A 22939-nucleotide genomic window follows, 5' to 3' on the forward strand; every position below is an offset into this window, starting at 1 on the left:
CTCCATCTGGCGGCGCTTACAACCCTTTTCTGGCGCGGGGGCGCGAAAAATATTGGATAATTTTCCAAGTCGGAAGAGTCCGGAGGCTTAATTGTATCATCAGGAACTCGGCGCGAGACAAGAAAGCCGAGCGTTTTAAGTAATACCGCGCGATTTTTAACCGCAATCTACGCCGGCCGTCGGAGGCTTAATTTCGGCTGTGAATCACGTCGTGATTTCTTCGTCTTCTTCTTTTCCTCTCTCTCCCTCTCTCTCTCTCTCTCTCTCTCTCTCTCTCTCTCTTTCTCTCTCTTTCTCTCTCTCTCTCTCTCTCTCTCTCTCTCTCTCCCTCTCTCTCTCTCTCTCTCTCTCTCCAAGCGACGATAGGCTGAGGGATTATATAAATATTAATGGCATTGTTGAAGCTGTATCGAGCACACCCAAACACGATGCCTTGTTAGTCAGGGGGGTAGGATTGAGTTTTCTTGCGCGCGGCTAATTACATTCTTCCTCTCGGGCTTGAAGACAACTCCAGGCGTTTAAGAAGCGTCCCGCAGGCATCTGCGTAGTCGAGCATATTTTTACGTCGAGTAAATCCCAACGATGACTGCGCATAAAACGTCTCCTCCCTAACGCACAACGAAACATTCCCCGGCGTGTACGCGTATCAGAGGTAGAAAAAAGGAAAACGTCGAGAGAGCGATGCACTCGCATGACTCGAATTAATCCCTGCACACGCACAGAGCGGCTCTGAAAATCCACATACATTCTGTTGCCCGTATAAACTCGCGCGCGCGCGCGAGAGAGAGAGAGAGAGAGAGAGAGAGAGAGAGAGAGAGAGAGAGAGAGAGAGAGAGGAGGAGGAGGAGGACGGACTCTTGTGCAAACAAACGCAAAATGGACTCTGCGAATACATATGAGCAGTCCTTGGCCCGACGTCTCGAAGCGCCGCCTCGTATGCCCGGTCATGATCCGCTCGGAGGGGGACGTCCGCACCGTCAGGTGTACACAAAGATATCCCTGGATTTAGGGATATGTATGTACTTCGGGCTCGTGACGCCGTCCGTGCGGAAAGAAATATTCATAAATGCGCGACGCCTCCGCATTTCTCGGTTCGCATGTCGCCTGCGTTCTTTTTTTCACTCTCAGTCGTTGATTTTAAAAATTTTGTTTGGATCAATTCTCGAAAAGTATATTCGACCGAACGGCATGAATCTTCATCAGGCGCGAGATTCGCATTTCATCTTGATTTCTCAGCCGACGCCTCATCTTCGGCCGCGCCTTGGCCTTCGCGCTCGCCTTCATAATTCAGCCGGCCTTTAATTGATACTGAATTATTAAGCGGCGCCAAAGTAAAACGCGACGCGCGGATTAACTCCTCCCGCGGCTTTTCGATTTTTCACCGCTGATGGATGCAAGGGCTTCTTCCTGTAGCAAGCTTTACGAACCAGCAGCTACTTTTGAATAGCATCGAATACACGTTTGTTCATCGCTCAAAGTTTGCAACGTCAGCGAAAAAATGCTCTTGCGAAATAAATAAAAAAGAGGAAATCTTCAGCCTCGAAAGAAAAAATGTCCGGAGTAGGGAGGTAAGCGGATGCAGCCGAGAAAGCGCTGAGCAGGAGGCTCTCCCTACGGAGAAAGAGAGAGAGAGAGAGAGAGAGAGAGAGAGAGAGAGAGAGAGAGAGAGAGAGAAAACATTCTCGCTGAGGGACGCGCGCGCAAAAGAATGGCGCTGCCGAGTGTAATTTCTTTCGTTCGCCCCTTCTTTTTCTTCCCGCTGTTTGGTTTTCATTAACGACTTGTAATCGACTGGCCTTCCTCGTGCTCTCGCGGGAGAGAAGGATTCGCCCTCTTATTATCGCTGACAAATATATGTCCACGCCCTTTCTTCGTTTTCCGCGACCGCGAAGAGTTTCATCGTGGTTTTAACGCTTCGAATCGATCCCGAAAAATTGGATTCATCCTATACTAGCTCAATTGCGTCGGCAACTATCGTCATCAGAAATTAATAACGGACACTCTTTCCATCGAAGGTATCCCGACAAAGATTCGCTCCGGCCGCAACTGTTTCATTCCTGGCCACGGCAAAAAAGAGCGCGCCCGATACTTTAATCGAACAAAGCGCGTCATCCGAAAGCTTTGCGCCCTCATCAAAGCTCTTCCCATACATCGAGCATCAGAAATCGAACTCTCGCTCACAAAAGCGTCTTCAAAGACGCGCGTGGCGTATAATTTCCAATTCGCTTCATTCATCATTCACCTCTCTCGCGGGAGCGAAAGAATTTCTCCCTTTGAAAAATTTTCACCCCGCGGTATACATGCAAGGTTAATCGTCGCGACTTATATCTATATTACTGATCCATCTATCTCTCTCTCCGGTGGAAAGGTATAACGCGAGGGGTACGGTACGCGTGTGTACATTATAGATGCCCGGCTGATTGGCTGTGCTGGTCGCACTCTTCGTCTCTTATTCGAGCGCAAGTTTTCCTTTTGGTTTCGAGTAAAACGCGCGCGCCCCTGGAGCGACGATTGCCAATGTATGGAAACCCATTTCCGAGAGCAGGGAGAGCGTCTCTGTCAATTAGTTCGCGGGAGGGATCTGAAGCGAGCGAGTGAGTGTTTGGATACTGTTTTCTTTCGTTCGATCAGAGTATCGGAATTCTTTTGTAGCGCCGATTTCTCGCAACATTTTCTGATCCCAAACATCCCAGAAGCAAGGGGGACATGCGCCGATTCGAAAAATGAAAAACAAACGAAAAACGCGATCTCTCGCGCAAAATAAAGGAAGGCACCCCTATCCCAAATCCTCCGCGCTCGGCCAAATCAATTATTTTTCCCAATCAAATTCCGGCCGAGCCGATAACCTTACCCACCATCAGCTACAGAAAATAAAAGAAAAAGCGCGTATGCCAATCGTGCGAAACACAGATCAAGCGTATAACACGAGGCAAAGATACTCCCTTTGTCCACAATCGTCCGCAGCTCGATGCACGTGTGTGTACAGGAGAATTAGCGATATACGAGAAAACGGGAGGACGCGACACATATAGGAGAAGCGTAAAATCGAGACTAATTTCTGCGGGTTTGCGCGCCCCTACCGATCGGCGAGAGAACGAGGAGCTAATCAGCCGCGACGAGTCGATGAGGGTATAGCAGCTGCTGTGACGCTGTCTCTGCGTCTTTTTCTTCGTTTTTCCGCTACGTGAAAGGGGCGATCGGACGGATGTGTGCGGACTGTGATGGCCGCTTTGACGAGGAATTGCACGATTTATTACGAGCTTCCTAAAGGAATTTTAACTCGCTTCGCAAAAATTCTTCGTTCTTCGTACTGTAAACGCACAGACCAATAAGAGATACCAAGTATATTCCTCGTCGAAGGAAACTTTTCTCTCTCCGACTTATGTGTATATATCAAACAGCGAAAGCGCAATAAAACGTTCTTCCCGGCCCCCGCGAAAATAAAAGAATCAAACCGCTCTCTCCAATATTAAGCACCTACCGCTCTCATCCGTAAGAAAAACAAGTCGCGCGCTCGCGAGTCTCCTCGAAAATAATATTACGCTCTCTTCTTCTCCTCCTTTTTTCACCAGGCATAGAAAAATAATAAAATCGCCGAGGGAATATTCGCGAATTCATTATGTGTACAGCGCCGGCAGCGGCGCGGGAAATTTCGCGCGCTCGGGTAATTTGTATTCCACATTTCTCCAGCTGACGACGACGACGACGACGACGGCAAATACTGCGGGAGAGTGTATATAGCGAGGGAGAGAACGTGTGAGCGGCACATTGTCACGGGTGTTAACGGGGGTAAGTTTGAGCTGACACCCCTGTGTGTGTGTGTGTGTGTGTGTGTGTGTGTGTGTCGTGTCTAACTTGGTTCACCGATGCGATTCGAGCTGCTTTGATGCTTTTGTTGAAAAAATAAAACACGTGTGTTAGGGACAGCGGTGGAGTTTATAATTTTATCAATTTTCTGTAGCATTTCACCCTGAATAGCGGATAAATACGCACGTCGAATTGGAAGGGAAAAAAATTAACGAAATCGAGCTCGACAATCTCCTCATAACAAAGAGAGGAGAAAATAAAGCCGTCGGGACGTATCTCGCGCCGCTGATTATGCGAACGCATGGCTGGCGCGTGTAACGCGATTTAATATTAAAATATTATGACAAACGTCAACAAGAAGGCGACGACGAGTTTCGCTGATTGGCCCGACCCCACCATCGACGCTTCCCGCGCTGAATACCAAATCTCAAATTCGCGCGTTAGAGCTGAGCGCGCCTCTATTCTTCTTGTTGCTCGCGAGCAACGCGATTATCCGATGTTTTTCACGCGAGATTTGTACTTATGTATGTAAATCAATCGCTTTTGCGAAATTTCAAGTAGTGACAGTCGCACTCGGGTTGGACTCGGCGAATGATTTTCTTCAAACATAAAAATTCTATAAAAGAAATAAATAAACAAAGAAAGAACGCCAGACCACATCTCTCCCACGCAGCTTCGGGATACACGGAATCACTGACTGCAACTCCGGCATGGTAACGCCGCGTTGAAGTCGCCGAGTATAGGCGTCGCGCGACTTGTACAGCGATACATGTAGCGGTTCCTCAAAGAAAAGAAACTTCTCTCGGTGTTTCTCGCGGGACTTTTAATCCTTTTACGGGTCTTCGCTCAATTCCTTAATTAATACCGCGGGGAACGCGAGGGTATAGAGCAGCAGCAGACGTCGAGACGATTCCCGGAGGACGTCCGTCTTTCTGCCTTTGATTGCCGCTTAATTATCACTCCCGAGATCTACTCGTACAGGAGCTTCTTCATTGTGCTGGAATTTTTTCTTCTGCTTGGGATTTTTGAAAAATTCCGCACAGGAATAACTATGAGGCGTCGCTGCAACTTGTTGAAAGTATTGATATTTTCTAATTCAGGCTAGAAGAGGTGAACCGACGGACAGAATCATTGAAAAACTAAATTAAAACAAAATTACTGCAGGCGAATGGCAAAAAATCTCCCTTAGCCTGATTAACCTCTCACCCTTTGCTCTCCCCGTCTCACAAAAGAGACAGCGTGTGTACAAGATCCCGCGAGAAGACGTCCCCGAAAAACCCTCGAGGACCATCGACGCCGCGACGTCTCCGAAGACTCGAGTCGAGTCTCTTTCCCGGTTAAATATAAGGAGGAGCAGCAGCCCGTGTTTTGTTGGCCGTACGGATATTCCGCGTCTTGGGCTCCTTTGGCCGGGTTGCTTGAATAGCGACGCCATCGCGTCTCTCTCTCTCTCTCTCTCTCTCTCTCTCTCTCTCTCTCTCTCTCTCTCTCTCTCTCTCTCTCTCTCTCTCTCTCTCTCTCTCTCTCTCTCTCTCTCTCTCTCTCTCCCTCTCTCTCTCTCTCTCTCTCTGACTGAATGGACCGACAACTCATATAACGTCTTCTTTGGCTGTATCAGACGGTTTAAGGGGCCGCTGTGTGTATACGGGTTCCGGGTTTACGTTTTATTCGAGACTGTTTTTCAGCTGGATTTTTCAGTGATAGGTGAAAGTCACTTTGACGGTATTATAACTCGTCGTCTGCTGGATTATTCAAGAAGCTTTGGAATAAAAGTTGCGTTTATTATTGGATATTAAAAATACATTCTTTTCTTACTCTAAATATGCAAGTTTCTCTCTCGAGTCACCGCGTCTTTTTATATCACGCAGCTAATACGTATTATTGGATCGTCTGTTCGCTGTTTGGATCTGTCGAGCTGGTATCTGTGTAAGAAACGAGCCCTCTGAAGTGCTGACATTTCAACCCTCACTTTTGCACGTGGAGGTGGAAACAACCGGTGTACTTCGGTATTTTTATAAATCAATTTGAATTTTCTGCGTTATTTAATCAAACTCAAAAGTGAATTCATCAATTTCTAGTTTCATCTATTGAATTGATTTACGAATGCTAATCCGTCGTCTAATTACATACGGCCAAACTAATCAAACAGTCGTCCATATATGTAAAATCAAACAAAGCTCTCTTCTGAATAAAAAAGTTTCCTTCCACTCGGAATTGCCCGCGCGGAATTCGATATGATTTCTTGCCGATCGCTTAAAACAAACAAATGCGGAGCGCCTCCAAAACTTACAAAAACAAAACCCACGGCTTATCCAAACACAGTTGCCTCGACGTCATTCGGACAACAAAGTCGCTCGGAGTTTCGACAATTGAGCCAGAGAATCGCGTGTCGCGTTAGATAAAAATCAACATAGTTAGTGATACGTTGTGCCGCGAAGGAGTTAACGATTGAAAATCGAGAAGACTCGCTTACGGGTTACAGGTGAGGGGCCAGTTGAAAGCGATTTCTTTTGCCACTGTTTCGTCGTGTAATTGTTGAGCAATATTAATCATCGAACGTTTGTTCGTTCAAAGCTGTTCGAATTTTTAAATTCAAGGTAACGACGTTGTTTTTGAAAAATTCACGATGCGGTTAGGGGAATCTTATTTCCCAAACTCCATCAAAATTATGTAAAACGAAACGCAGCCGCGCGAGGTCCAGAGTCGACCACTGTCCTAGCACCCTACGTTTACCTCCCAGAACAGACGCGAAAAGAGCCCCCTTCGGTCTTTGCCCCGAGAGAGGCAGAGTCTTATGCTAATCTTATTTGTGTACAATTACGTATGTTTATAACATGCAAAGAAGTTCACTCGCTCTCTCACTTCCGAGGGGGTTATCAGTGTTTAGTCAGGACCGCCATTTTCTCGCGGTCACGTCGTATAAGAGCTTTTGCGCAATGAGGGAAAAATTGTAAGGGTCGCAGAAGTATATTTTCCGAGGATCCGCATACGCGTGAATTTTCAACTCGAATATTTCAGTTGGACACGACGAAACGCTAAAGTCGATGTCTCCTAAACAATTTCCAGGCAAGCAGTCTGTACGCAGCTTTGAAGCAACAGCAGCAGCAACAGCAGTGCGAATCGCGACTAGGTCGTTGCCGCGAGGGACGCAACTCGAACGGCCCCGAGAGCAACGAGCAGCAACCGGAGCTTAGTATCGAGTACCAGAGCAATGGAAAGCTCAGTCCGAGCGGACACGCATCAGCAGTGACGCCAGCAGCAGCACCCATGACCCAGCAAAAGCAGCCCATCATCACGCAGCAGTCGCAGCAGCCCAGTTCCGGTGCGCCAGGGCCACAGCCTAGTCCACATCAGAGTCCTCAAGCTCCGCAGCGGTGAGTTATACCAAACGTCGTATCTTCAATGTTTCGATTGAAGTTTCATTTAATTTCGGATTAAGTTCACGGGAACTTCACTCGATGGTTTTTTAAAACGGTGTCTTGGAATTTTCCAGGGCGTCACCGCCCGACCCTTCGCAAGGTCCGCCAGGAGGGCCGCCGGGGGCACCGCCGCCGTCCTCGCAGACCTCGGCCCAGATGATGCTCAGCCCGGCCAGCGGCCTGCACCAGATGCAACAGATTCTCCAACAGCACATACTCAACCCGACCCAGCTGCAGTCATTCATGCAGCAGCACCAGCTCTACATCCAGCAGCAACAGCAGCACCACCAGGTCAGCGCTCGATTCGTCCATCAAATCAGACTTTGTCAGAGTTTTCTATATCTTTGTGTGTGTATTCTAACGATGATCCTTTGCAGGAGTCTTCATCGGAACATGCATCGAACCAGGACAGATTCGGTTACTTTTCTTCTCTCAAAAACGTGAGTGTCTTGGTCTTCAAAAAGCTAAAGTGTCCGTTGAATAATTACCTTGATTCGTATCTTTGACACAGCACCAGCACCAGCTCGCCGAACTCGGTCGAAAACAGCTGGAGCAGGCGATGCAACAGCTGCAGGAGCAGTTGCAGTTAAACCTCATACAGCAGACGCATCTGCTACAAACGGCCGACAAGAAGAAAGCTTCGGCACCTCTTCAGCAGCTTGCTCTGCAGCAACAGCAGCTCATCCAGCAGCTACAGATCACCCAGAGGCAGTACCTGCTGCAACAGGGTCTGGGGCTCCAAGGACACAATCATTCTTCAGGTTTATTTTTTCGCTTGTTTTTGACTGATTCAGTTCTTTACTGCTACACGGATCTTACTTCATCCTGGTTAAAGGTAGGAAATTTTCAACTAGAATTAATTCTAATCGCTGTTTTGATTGGTTCGACAGGTTTGCAACCCGCGGAAGCATTGCCAGCATGGAAGAACGAGCCGTCAGACGGCTCGGAATCGCACGGAAATTCAAACGTATCGAAGTCCAGTTCGGGTCTAAATGGTAAATCAATCACAAATTTCAAGTCCAAATTGCTCTTCAGCGACAAACATAAATTTCCCTAAATACTTTTTAAAAGTTTATGCTCTACACTATTCAAAACTTTTGTTTTTAAAACTATTAATGAATTCGCTTCAAACCACAATGCTTGACCAGTACAAAATTTCATAAAACACGCAAACGCCGGGCGATTTATCGCAGGGCTTCTAAATTCCCTAGTCTCGAATCGTCGCTCGGAGATCAACGGCACAACTCAGCTGGACGAGAAACCGCTCGATGCCTCCTGCAACGAAAAACTTCAGCATCCGCTCTACGGACACGGAGTTTGCAAGTGGCCCGGATGCGAGACCGTCTGCGACGATTATCAAGCATTCCTCAAGTAAGTCTTACCTGTTCAAAATTAAGACTACAAAGGATTTTCCGCGCGTACAAACACGCGACAAAGAGCAGAGAACATTCGCGGCGTTTAATCGAGCGCGTCTGATACCGTCGTTTCTCAATAAACACCCCCGTCCGGAAAAGGTTAAAAAAGAGGCGGAAAAAATTCGCTCGAGTCAGCATTGGCGTCTTTGAGCTCGGCTGTGCCTTTAACCCTATTAAAGCAAAACCTAGTAATCACGAGGCGAAGTCGGAGACTACCCGAACGAGTGGTTGCTTAGAATAAAAAGGTGAGGGGAAAAGAGAGCGAGAGAGAAAGACGCTAATTACCTTTGTCTCATTAATATTCACGACACTCGGCCGCATCGTTATGCTTCTCGGAGCGAGACCGAACTCATCTCTGTGGCTCTCTGTTCTCCCCCTGCTTCTTCTTCTTCTTCATCTTCGTCTTCCAATCTACCGTGCGAACAATCTGCTTTGCCGGCACAAAGCCGCGACGGGACAGAAAAGGGGATTATGAAAATAATTTCTGTGCGTGCAACAACAGGCGACGACCTCGCGGTCAGTTTTTAAGCCTCGGGAAACACAGAGGGGAACCTGTTGTTTACCAAGGGGGTCCTGCTGTGGGGGTTCCTACTTTACCGACGGGGATTCCACTTGCGGCCCACATGCTGGAAGGTACTCAAGAGAGAGGATAAATTAAATTGTGTTTTAGGCACTTAAACACGGAACACACACTGGACGACAGGTCGACGGCACAGGCGCGAGTGCAGATGCAGGTCGTCTCACAATTGGAGATCCAGCTGCAGAAGGAGCGTGACAGGCTAAATGCAATGATGCATCATCTACATATGGCCAAGCAGATGGCGTCACCGGAGCCTCCTAAATCGTCAGAATCCTCGGTAAATCTTTACAATGCCAGTGACTCAAAATCTAATTCTTGCTAACGTACCAACCTCTAATACTTTTTAACCACAATTCAGCAGAATACATCGAGCATGCCGAAGCTGAACCTGTCCTCTGCACTGATGAACCAACCCCCGCCGAGCTTTGGTGGTGTTTCACAGGTCTCGCCAGTCTCGATGTCTGCCCTTGTCTCGGCAGTGAGGTCGCCTGCAGGTGGACAACTGCCCCCCACATCCGGTAGTGGTGGAGCCGGTGGTGCACCTGGTTTGCCCCACGGCCTTAGCAACATGTCCAACATCTCGGGACTGCCACCTATGCCAAACATGCCCGGAAGCATGCCCAGCATGGCTGGACCTATTCGCAGGAGAATCAGCGACAAGTCTACTCTATCCCTGGCGGGAGGTGAGCATCTTTCGGATGGTAATTCTTTGAGGGTTGTGTTCGATTTTATTGGGGGGGGGGGGGGCGCGACTTCGACGAAAGTTTAAGGACTGGATTAATACTTGTTTGCCTACTTTTTAAAAATCAATTATTCAATCAGTGAAGTGCTTCCCATCATAAATAAAGAAAAAAAATAGACGGAACGGTTAACCAGAAGCAAGTTTTTACAAATTCTCGTAATTGCAAGACGTTACTATGCATGATCGCGGGTAAATGACAAATTTTCGCGTGTTTATACAGCTGTTCGGAAAGTCGGTTGATGCTGATTGTGTGTTACCCAGCAACACAAGTATACATTCTTGCAAGATTTTCCCAGAAATCAAATAATTCTGAGACAACCGTTTTTAATCTTTTCTATAGACATACTAACAAGTTCATAATAATTTACATATCACCCGTACTATCATTTTTCATTTTCAAATGTATTACAATGAAAGATAAGCAACTTGAAGCTTCGGCGAACGTACGCAAGTCTTTTCTATCAGGATTTGTAATTCCATATCCCTAACGCTGACATTGAGCCAAATAAGAAAACAGGAAAAACAAATAGAAAAAGTTAAAAAAAAATACTATTCGTAGGACTATATGAGGAGGGCACTGTAAGGCGCAGAGTATCCGTCGATAGATCTGGAATAGATATTAACGAAGGTAACTTGAAATTCAAGAGAACAACAAAACAAAACAAAATGTTAAATCGATCTCTGAGCAGTGAAAATGTAACTGTATATATATATTTTTCATACAATGTTTCGTTTTTCATCTTTTAAATCGATGATAGGATGATATCGAGGTGCATTTTCAAAAGCTCAACGAGATCGAAAAGACATTCACGAGGAAAGATATTTTCTCTCCCCGTAGTTACTTTATTGAGAATGCACTTTACGGTCCTCTCTTGATCTCTACTTCTTTCTTCTGTCTCTTCTGTGATGTATATCTATATTCCGTGTGGTTTTCTTGTGGACAAAGCAACAGATTAACAAACCCGTGCACTAACGTGTCGTTTCTTTTCTTGCAAATTTTATGCTATTCGAGACGAAGTTTGGATTTTGGGCTGCATTGAATTCTAAAGAGAATTTGAATACCCATTTTTCATTACGAATTTCGAGTGTCGACACCTTGTTGGCGCAGTTCAGTGCATAGACGCTACGCAAATGAGACAAATTCAGATAAAAAAGAAATATTTTTCTTTTATATTTCTTATATATACTTATAATACATATTATATTATACATCATATGATAATCTATTTCTGATGTGATACATAATTGGGGCTGCAAAACGATTGTAGAAAAAGGTGCGGTCAGTTGTTCTTGACTTTAGGCGATGGTCGAGCAATATTTTTGTAATTTTACTGTTTTTGAATAAGCCTTTTGTTGGAAAACACGCGCTACGCTTCTGATAAATGTATGCGATAAGTAGTCTTCACAAAATTTTGCTAAACATGTTGTACTTTTCATTAGGGATAGTAGTAACAAAAATTACATACTCTTGAAAAACAGATACTCAAACAAAAAGCAAAACTACTTCTGTAATATTACTCAATTCAGATGATTTAATGTAACTAAATGAACCAAAGAATGACCAGATGCTAAAAGTAGCTTTTTACTCAGATAAATTAAACATTACTTTCAACAAACAAAGCAAAGAACCATCTTCAACAAAGAGCTCGTTGTAAAACGCTAAAATTTATGCAAAAATAATTGAAACAGATCATACCTTCCACGTTGCTCCGTTGCGCCGGAAATAGCAGAATGTATTTTGGAGGGGAGGCCGCCCAATTGTTAACGCCGTCGATCGTAAAGTCACTGGTAGCCGATCGTCCTACTTCTTTCGAAAATCGCTTTGCAACCTATTTTATAAATAAGTTTGAAAACACAGAGTCGAACGCAATGTCGAACCTTGTCGTTTCTCTCATTTCTCCCGTTTCTTTGTGCTGCCCGCCTCCCCCACCGTGTAGGGCTGCCCTACATGCTGGAGCGCGCTGGCCTAGATGTCCAACAAGGTACTGTCAACTTTTCTTAACCGCCCGTGTATGTTTCTGTGTTGTATACTGCGTAGTTATATTTTCGTTTAATTTTGTATCAATTACTTGCATGGTTGATGTTGATTGTGTTTTTTTTATCCTGGTCCGATGAATTATATATTTTTTTTTTTACAAGGAGTTGAAATTGTTGCTAATAATAACAGTGTCGGCTCATCAACTTAGTTAATACATTGCAATCATCGAAAAAAGTCAATTCATATATATATAATTAGCGAATCATAACGAGAATGGGAATTCCAAAATTTATTTTAAGCATTCTCATCAGACTCTATAATTTAAGCTGCAATTTTGTTTGTTACTTGATCGTATGCGCGTTTTTTTTTACAATGGGAAATTAGAACAATATGGTTTTTTTTCCTCATCCCTTGGGGCTAAAGGAAAAATAAAATTGAATATATTGCAAGTGTAACATTGATTTCCATTTTCTCCTTGACCATGATTCGCTTTTTGTGCACACAAAGCCACTTGTTTATGTTTGTTTTTCTCTCTTTGCTAAGCAAATTCACGTCACGAATTTATCTGGATGTGTTTCTGTTTATTTCATGAATCTGATCGATCGACTTTTACTAGAACAATAAATATCAAGAATATCGCAAAAAAAGTATTTAAACTGAAGCGTGTATGGAGCTTATGGAGTAAAATCAAAAGGAGTTATATGTATTATATTATGATATAATTTATTTCACGGTTAAGGCGTTCGATATATAACATTATAATTAGATACTTATTTAAAAATCTAATGAAAAAATATGATTGTAAAAAGTTATTCAGAGGGGTCATTTTATAAAAAAAAAATTACGTACTTATTTATATCACATATACTCTGTTTAACCAAACCAAGATAACCGAGGATTCTCGCGCGAAAAATCAATCGATCAGGCTCTCTAATTGATAAAACTGATCACTTTTATTCCTCGATGAATCACTTATTAGCCTGAAATATTGAAGGCGCGCGAGCGTTTTATCGGGCCGGTAAAGCGCTCGCGCACATATCCAAGGGACGTCGCACCTGACCGTAAATAATAAACTGGAAACCCATGTGTTCTTTTCAGAGATTCAGCGAAATAGGGATTTCTACAAAAACGCAGACGTTAGACCGCCGTTCACGTATGCATCATTGATCCGCCAGGTAATTTCGAATTTTCGAGCTGCATGGGATAACTTGTTTGATATTACTAATCAATCTTGCCTCACTACTAACAATAACTTCTGAGACATCAGTGTATTCATTTTTTGTTTATTTTATATTTTATTGAAACAGAGTTCGCTTATCATTGGCAGCTGAGAGTACACGTTCGACGCGATAATTATAATTATTCAATCATCGGATAAATGTTTCGGTTACAAATTTCTTGACTAAAGTATAACTATTAATAATTGTAGAAAAAGCGTGTGCTCTCACGAGTTAGCGACTTTCGAGAAAAAATTTGATGAAAACTTAATATGTATATTTTTACAGGTCTGTAAAAGTATATAATATGTCCGTGTAAAACTGTATTTTTAATGGGTTAACTGTCTCCACTTCTAATCTCATCGCACCAAATACACCCTTCGATCCCTCGTGAAGGAGAATAAATCGGCGATTTTTCAAAGAAACCAATATTAACTCGTCTTTTTTTGCAGTCTATCATCGAATCTCCGGACAAGCAATTGACGTTAAACGAGATATACAACTGGTTCCAAAATACATTCTGCTATTTCCGGCGCAACGCAGCAACGTGGAAGGTATGATCTGTTTCAATTTTTTTTTTTTTCGAAACTGAAAAGTTTTTGTCGCGGTAAAGTGTTGAAAAAAATTGAAAATCTTATGATATTTCAATTAAACTTTGAGAATGTTAAAAAGTTAATTTTTATAAAAAAAAAAAAAACTAAAAACATTTTGTTGGTCACAAAGTATTAAACCAACGACGTGAAATTTATTCTTATGGAATTCTTTTAAAAAAGGATATTGAGATTTTTAATTGATGCCATCATCTATACTAGAGTTTTTTACAAAAAAAATGTCACAAAGGTTAAATGGTTACAATGAAATGATTATTAAGTAACATAACTAAAAATAAAACAATAATTTGATGAAAAATTATAACTACGTTGTAAATTCAAAAAATGATTGAATATGATTATCAAGCTGTATGGATATATCGAATCGGTATTTATACTTTCGCTACAAATCAGGAATTGCGCTTTCAATTTAAGTCGCTCAAGATATCTCGCATCTCGTTTCATATTTCAGGGTGTATAAATCAACGGTCTTACCTATAGAGTTTGGCTATTGCGTCTAGAATTAAAAGCTACATACAGCTTAAGGTGTTATTCTATTTTTACTAATTGCTAATATATATTATACGACAAAATATAACAACTTCTTCGCATGAAATGTAAACATTAAGAATTAAGGTTTACATGTTTTAAATCAAATGTGCTATTGTCGCTATAATAGTATATATCTTGAAATCACGAAATGGCCAAACTAAATTTCGATTTCTCAGCTTCAGAGTCGCATTTCTATTTCCTCAATCGCTCACGAGAAGAAAAAAAAAGACTATTGACCTTCCAATTCGTGCTGTACATGTGCGTTCCTCTAAGATCGAATTTTTCTCGACGTTTGCCAGAAAAAGCTTCGCCTCTCGCATGGATTTGTGTTGATAAAACAAATAAAAAAAGTCTCCGTTAAAAAACTCTCGCTCGAGAACAGAGGCTTTCCTCTCGATTTCACCGAAGAGCTTCCACCACGGGGTAGCAGAGCAGAATCTCCGCAGCTAAAGCAAAAGATGGGCACCAGGTCTGCAGACATGCCGAAGACCTTCTACTTTGTTTTTTTTTTAAACGATTTTTCTTTCCTGTTTTTTGTTTTTCTGTACCTCATTTTGTTACAGCCACTAATATCTTTATATATCAGCCCTGCGGCATGAATTTGTTGTCGTTGCCCTTTAGTTTTAGTCACCTAGCTGTGCATTTTATTGACATGAGAATGCCACATAATATATTGTGCCTCTTTTATCATTTACCTACATTGTTGCCCTCCTGATTATGTTTTATTAATTTCCTTTTGAGTTTATTTTTTCATGATTTTACACACACACACTTTTATGTCGTTCTATGTATATTTTTTTTATTTATCAAATACATTAGTCGTTCGATATATGTATTTATCGTACATGCGGGTTCATGCGTAAAGTACATTACAATATGTATAATGTCATTACCCGCCATGACTCTAGAAAGTTATTCTATACGCACTTTTTATTTCGTTGTAAGAACAAAAAAAAAGAAAAATTAAAAAAGAGTGTGCATACTTATTGATGTTAATTTATTTAGTTTTCTGCTGATCAGATATTAATTAGCCACTGGTTTGTTTGATGATAATTAGATATATCATTCTGTTGATGTATACTACCTACCTTATTTAGTTATTCCTTAAATAGTATATTATCGTTAATTTTAACGATGTGGAAGCATCATCACCTATTGTACACTGAAAATTCTGAAAATTATCGATCCATTGATGCATGATATTATTAAGATGATGACTCTTCAGCGTCAGATTACACACAGACAACGAAGAAGAATCGACACAGAATTCGCTTTCACTCGCAATAATAACAATTTATCAGCTGATATGACCTCGTGTCGAAAGTCTGTCAAGCTTCGACGCGTAGGTCATTCAAGAACTCACCGTCATAAAACCTCCACATATCTCTCTCTTTCTGGCTCTATCTCTGTCTGAATATCCGAATCTCGCCATATAATCTATCTCTACCTCTACCTCTACCTCTACCGCTCTCTTTTCTACAGCTCTCCGTCGTTGAGTAACGTTTGTTTCTCCCTATAGTGTACTTGGTTTACTTTTATTTTCCAGGGCGGGGTTGGGATGACGTTCGGCGTTGGTTTCGATGGTTTTTTCGATTTTTTGTTGATCAACTATAATAATTATGGCTATTCTTTTACAGTATAGACAACAAGGAATCCCAAAATCACCGAAACTGCGTCTCTAGAGTCACCAGAACCTCGGCAAATTATAATTATTATTATTGTTATTCTTGTTGGTATTATTATTATTATTATTATTATTATTATTATTATTATTATTATTATGGATTACGAGCATATAAGATTTAATTAGTTACTACTATTACTATTTAATTTATGATATTTACTTAAAAATTTGATTTTTCTTTCTCAATAATCATCAAAATTACCGACCGCCGCGGCATCAGAGCTCGCGATTGAGTTGGACTTAGTTGATTTGATTTGCGTTGCTTATTTAGTCTGTGTATTATTTTGTATAGAACGCAGTGCGACACAACCTGTCTCTCCACAAATGTTTCATGCGAGTCGAAAACGTGAAGGGGGCCGTTTGGACGGTGGACGAAGTGGAGTTTTACAAGAGACGTCCTCAACGCGCTTGCAGCACGACTGGGTACGTTGGCCCCCCAAGACTCAAAATCCACTCTCTTCTACTTTGATACCCCCTTATTTTTCGACTACTACGACCCACCCCCACCCTAAACACCCCTATTTTGTCAAGCCCCTATGAAAATTTATATATTGATAAATACATAGTCTACAGTATTGCGCGCGACTTTTTCATACATTATTATATTGTTACATTTTCTACTATTATTGTTATATCTATATTGCTAACCTTTTCTGCTATTCTTATATTAGTTTTTTCCCATTTCGAATTCATTCTTACTTTATCACTGAATCATGGATGATCGATTCAAGACAAGTCAGAAGCTGAGACAGATTGCATTTTTAGATATACGCTGTTGAGTAACTAGAATCAGTCATGCATGATTTCTTTTACTTCAAATATCAATTTTTCTACTTACTCTCGTCACATATATATCACATAGCTTTAAAGATCCCTACTTTACCTGTGTCTTTTACCAAACTCTTCAAAATTTCCACTTTTTTCTCGAAATATCGACTCTTCGCTCTACTATATTTCACATTCATTTCAATAGCAAAAAATCTAATAGAGCTTACTGTCAGCAAATTTTCTGATCTCGAAAACTCTATCAGGCTTTTTGCAGTTTCGGGCAGCCAACAGGACAACTTTTTTGAATTTCTCATACACATTTTTATTGATTCACACCCTGCTTATAAATGTACTTTTTATATACTACCAGGCACACATATTTTAATATTGATTCACACTTTTTATATACATATACGCTTTTTCCATCTTTTTATACCTTTTTATCTATACCTCTTTTTCTCTATTTATATATCTCTTTGTATCTTTTTTTCTCAGTAGTCGAATTTTTGTAATCACACTCTGCTTTACGTAGATTATTATCACAGACGCACTCACGATTTTCGCACATTTTTTACATCTCTTTTTTACACACCGTAGCTAGTTTTTTTACTATCTTTCTCTCTTTTTAGATACTTTTTATACATTTTTTACCGTATATCTCTAGATTCTTAGCTTTCTTCTAGCTTTTTTAAAATTTACATCTTTTTTATATTATATCTATGTGTCTTTTTATATATTACATTACATTTTATGTACCTGACGCGCCATTATACGCGCGCTTTAATCGCAAATGCGCGTATTCCAAGCGTCTTTCAACATTTTATTATTACATCATTACATATATACCTTCATATTTTTATTCCACGTAATTTCATTTTGACATCACCATTTTTTAATATTTCTCTTTCTCTCTATGTGTGTGGTGTGTGTTTGTGTTTTAGCCGCAATTTTATACATATACTTATAGATATATACTCTATACTTTATATACATATGGTAAATCTGTCTTTTTTATACTCTCTTCCTAGTCTTAAGAGCGCGACGTACGATGGGCGAGATTATACGCTGTGTGTTTACTGCTCTCTATCTATCTTCGACACGACGATGTTGTTGGTATTCTCTCCACCACCACTGGAAACGTGTTTTATACTGCTTGTGTGTCCCGTTGTGTGCAGTTTTCTAACCAAGTCCTGCCTGTAGTCGCGGATTTTCCGAGTCGAGTGACAATTCATCGCGCGTACTTAGCACTTTTATTTTCAACTCGCACTTCTCTTTAGACATACTCGGACGAAAATAACTGAGATCGTTATCATTATTTTCGCACGAATCGCTCGATCGACGTCGAGTCATGAATATTTTTAAATAAGCTTAATTTTAATCGCACTCGTGAGTCTTCATAATTCAGTCGATGAAGATGTAAGTTTATAAGATACCAAGATCGTGCGGGTATTTTCACTCGACGCTCGACTCGGAGAACCCCGAAATTAAAAAAAAAATGATTTTGGGTGACGGTGGCGAGACTCGCGCACACATGTGGTGCAATATTTAGCGAAGGAAACCGTAGAGAAACCAGGAGTTTGCCTAACAAGCATGCGGGCTTTGCAGCGACTAACAGTGCCAGTCTCTCTATTCTCTCTATCTATATGTCTGTATAAGTATTATATATATATATATATATATATATATATATATATATATATACACACATATATTTTTCTGTCTTTTTTTATCTCTATAGATACATTTATATGAATATATTAATCATTTTAGATACATAAGTCTGTGGTGTGAGTGTGGAATAGGGCGTGAGAGTGTGAGTGAGTAAAAAATCGAAAAGACTCCTTGTGGAGAGTGTCACACTGAGCAAACAGGGCTAAGCTGAGGGATGTGTCACGGAGAGCCGATACAGAGACACAGTCTTGCCCTACGACAATAGCTTGCCTTCTTTCTTTCTCGATCCTTTTTTTATAATTCTACTATGTATGAAAGACTTTTTTCTACTCGAATGGAGAGAAAGAAAGAAAGAAAGACTGTCGGCGACATGTTTTATTCTCTACTACGTACTCCTACTTTTGCGTGTAACTTCTCTCTTCTGATTTTGTGACTTGCCTCTCTGTCTCCGTTCTCTACACTGTTTTTTCTCTTTCTTGCTCTATCCGACGGATGCTCTGACACTGACGAAGTCACGATGATGTATGCACGCACTCTCACATCACACACTCTATATGTGTCAGAGCAACGAACGAAAAAAAAGTACGAAAAACAGAGAAAATCGGGGAGGCACATATGCAATTTATTTTGTCTTTGTCATGAGTAGCTGAACAATTTTCATTCAAGGAGTTTGCGTAGAGTTGTGGTGATGAGTCGAGAGGAGATCGAGTCGTTTATCAAGATGTCGATGTACATTTTAATTGATACTTTCGTGACAACACGAGAAACGACGATCTCTTCGTCGATGCAAAATAAGAAACAGCAAAGCAACAGTATACAAACCACGCAGAGCGAGCGTCTCAACCAGATAAAACGCACAGGAGCAAAGATTCTTTACTTTTCAGCGTCAGACAAAAATAAAAAAGAAAGTAAAACAAGCGAATCTCACGTTATTAGAGCTGCGTTGCCATGATAAATTAAAGAACATCGACAAGTATATAAAAAAACAAAACAGCGACCTTTTTTGTACTCTCTTTTCTCTATTTCTTGGTGGTCTTTATCTGTGTATACAGAACGCGATCCGCACCAATCTATCGTTGCACAAGTGTTTTGTGCGCTATGAGGACGACTTCGGGTCATTCTGGATGGTGGACGACGCCGAGTTCGTAAAGCGGCGGCATCTGTCGCGCGGCCGCCCCAGGAAATATGACCCAACCCCATCACCCACTCCACCCCACCTCTCCGCACAGTAAGCACTCTACCACTACTTTTAGAAAACAAAAAATTATTCTGCGCTGCTGGCTGATTGATAATTTTTTTTTTCCCCGAGATTCGTCGTCATTTTTGTTTCAAAGATTTACATAGAGACCGACAATTTGAATCGCGTGGTTGTACCGACGCGAGATGCTAAAAAATGGATTATAAGATAGTTATGTGTTGATGTTATTATACACGAGACGCGAATCTGACGTAGCCCGCCTTACTGCTATCTTTGTCTGCCTTGTTGCCTTTAAGATCTCTGTTTCTCTGGCTATTAGATTCTCTGTGCTATTTGCCTCCCAACCTTTTGTACCTCCATTCTTTATTTCTTCTTTTCTGCGTGTTCCTTCATATTTCATTTTGAATATATTAATTTTGTTTAATACCATTTTGCCATCCTTTTCGACGAGAATAATCACCTTTTTATTTTTCTCAAAAACTAGTAAACAGTCTTCGCATAAGAAATTCCGTTTCTGACTTCACATGCAAGGCCCTTCCTTCTTTCATGCTCGACGTTTTTAGTTTTCCTCTCGGTCTTTGTTTTCTTTCGTTTCTCTCAACCCTCCCACTTCGTTGTCCTTTTGTCATCTACTCTTGCTTTTATTTTTTTTTCCCCCGGAGAGGCTTGAGACAACTCACTTATGAACACCTTTCATCTAGGCGAAGCATAACACTAAGCATAACTTGACGAAAAATATAAGTAGTCTTTATTCAAGTATATAATTTTGAAATTACATTGCTTTTATAAAAACTGTAACATTTGTGTTCAAACTAGCCTCTCCGCTAGATCAATACACCCAATTACCTACCGCACAACGAACTTACTCTGATCTATCAATTGCTTGATGCGTCTCGACAACTAATAGAGATTTTTACCGTACGTGTATAACGATATAATATAAGCCGCTCCGCCAAAAGCGCCGAAAACTGCATAAATAAATAGTATACGAGCAAATCTATAGAATCTCTCTCTGTATACCTTAGGACTCCTTGCTTGCGCATTGCTTGTTAAATACCTCCTCTATATCTATCTATATCTCTCTGTCTATCTCTACATCTATTCTTCTCTCTCTATATAAGTGTCCCGAGCGTCTCGCTGCGTAGTAAAGCTCTCTGTCTAGACCTAGACCTAGTCGTAGGCTTCGCTGAAATAATAATAATAAAAAACAATAGTATATCGAAAAGTCAAAATACCGCAACTAGTATCTACGTATAAAAAGAATTAATACAACTTGAGAAAGAATCCCAAGCCTGCACGATTGTATAAAGACAAATTCTCCGACTACAGCGAGAGAATCGAACTCGAAAGCTCATCCATTGAACGATCGGTGTATAATCGCTACGGGATGTGATGTGCTTGTGTCTGTCCTCAGCTCTGACTGTCTTACTCTTCCAACCCTGTTAGTCGCTTGCATGGACGCGAGAGGAGAAAGAGAGTTAACAATTTCTCCTCTGTGAGGTGCTACGATGAGTCACCTGCGCTGCTTCTGAAGCCTATATATTATAAGCGCTTTTACGGCATGGCTATATAATGTAGCTGCGATTAATCTGGCTTGCGTGTGAGACTGATCTTTTCTGGACTTTCTGTTACATCGGTTCATAAAGACTTACCACTCTTTCTTCTTTTTATTTACTTTTCACTTTGAAATTCTTATATATCTCGTATTTACTTATATAGAAGCAAGTCGAATCAAAGTTTAATAGAGCTCTGAATTACGTTATGAACTAAAAATGCCATCTCCCTCCGAGATAAAATTAATTTCATCGATCCCCCGTAAGCTTATGACAAAAATAATGAGCTCTTGCATTGTTAAGAACAGTTTCTAATAGTATCAGCCTCGATTATAGTATGTAATCCTTTCCTATTCTATAATTTCAATCCCCGAGTGAATGAGCTGAAGGAAAACTGCACGTCTCGCGGCTACTGCATGCAAATCCGGGGCTTCATAAGCGCTTCTATACTATAAATGTGTGTGTAAACGTTTGTGTCGATGTAAGTCGTAAGAGACCTCTGGGGTTCATCGTCTCTGTTGGTAAAAAGTGCGTAGATCATGACGTCACAGCTTCGTCGTCATCACCTCAGGTATCACGTCACTGTATAGGCTATAAGATAGTACGTAAGAGAACTATATACTAACTCGAGAGTCGTATTATAAGTCGCGAGCGTCATGTCGATTATTTCACATCGACGATTTACTTCTACACGTTTTTAATCTATATTATATATTTACATCTGTTTTATGAATTACGTAGTTTTAGAATTTTTTAAACTTTTATACAATTTTTATATCTCTATTTTTACATCTCTTTTTTACTCGACTACTTTCCTCCTCTTTCTCTGTCTCTATATTTACACTTCGATTGGCGTTTTCATAAACGGTCACAGGGAAATGTTTTATTCCTAGCATGCACTTTTTAATCGCGTTTCTTGTGAACAATCCTAACGCCGAAATGCAGCATTTGTTCACAAGTGTAAATCGTTCTCTGCACAGTTTGTCGCATTTATTAAGACACTGTGTAAGAAATGCAAAGCTCGGTCTTAAAAAAAAGCAATAAGGACACCACCATTTATTCGATAGAAATTTGAAGGTAATCCAGGACCGTTTATAAACGACAAATTTGCTTCGAGTTTTTACCTTGATTTAACAAGTTTCTTATTGGATACAATTTAAAGCAAAAGCGACACAAGCTCGAAGCAACGGAGTATTCGATTCTTTCAATTTTCAAATTTTTTACAAACCTTTTTCACTCGATCTGTCGCTGCCAATACACTGGGAACTGCGTAAGCTGGACTAGGTAACCATTTTTCACGATCAACCAGTTTTTACGTATCACTTTTTTCAATCTCTTTTTACAACTTTTAACTCTTTTCTTATTACATATATTTTATCTTTCTTCATTTTCTCATATTTGTCTAATAGTTCTTCACTCACTTTTTTTATCTCTTCTCTCTATCTCTATATTATTCTTAACTTTTCGCTTTCTATCTTTCTCTATTTTTATATATCTCTTTTATATATTATTACTTATATATTATATACCATACTAACGTAGAATAGCGTAAACACGTTGCTTTTTTCATGTTTATATATATATATATATATATATATATATATATATATATATATATATATATACACACTTGTTATATCTCTTCTTCTACCCCTTTTTAACTATATTTATATAGTACATATCCGATTTCTAGATATATTAAATATATATTTATATATTAAGTCTAACCACACACACAGACACTCTCACACATTATTATACATAT

The 22939-nt window shown here is 40.7% G+C and overlaps 1 protein-coding gene across 26 annotated transcripts in view; it reads left to right on the top strand.

Moving 5' to 3' along the window:
- The window catches only part of LOC100115252 (forkhead box protein P1), a 221518-nt gene that overhangs the window by 192388 nt on the left and 6191 nt on the right, over positions 1-22939 (top strand). For 9 of the 26 annotated variants that reach the window (XM_031929092.2, XM_031929089.2, XM_031929090.2 and 6 more), the window contains 12 exons: positions 6874-7181; positions 7301-7517; positions 7604-7666; positions 7738-7987; positions 8117-8221; positions 8420-8597; positions 9312-9498; positions 9580-9904; positions 10523-10591; positions 13040-13116; positions 13611-13712; positions 19476-19651. In XM_031929092.2, coding sequence (XP_031784952.1) covers positions 6874-7181; positions 7301-7517; positions 7604-7666; positions 7738-7987; positions 8117-8221; positions 8420-8597; positions 9312-9498; positions 9580-9904; positions 10523-10591; positions 13040-13116; positions 13611-13712; positions 19476-19651 — 2057 coding nt within the window. Of the gene's footprint in view, positions 1-6873; positions 7182-7300; positions 7518-7603; positions 7667-7737; positions 7988-8116; positions 8222-8419; positions 8598-9311; positions 9499-9579; positions 9905-10522; positions 10592-11900; positions 11946-13039; positions 13117-13610; positions 13713-16276; positions 16408-19475; positions 19652-22939 lie in introns of all 26 variants that reach the window. The other 17 variants (XM_032599182.1, XM_031929082.1, XM_031929086.1 and 14 more) reach the window with 17 other exon arrangements.

This window comes from Nasonia vitripennis, chromosome 4 (assembly GCF_009193385.2).
Source record: "Nasonia vitripennis strain AsymCx chromosome 4, Nvit_psr_1.1, whole genome shotgun sequence".
Classification (NCBI taxonomy): Eukaryota; Metazoa; Arthropoda; class Insecta; order Hymenoptera; family Pteromalidae; genus Nasonia; species Nasonia vitripennis.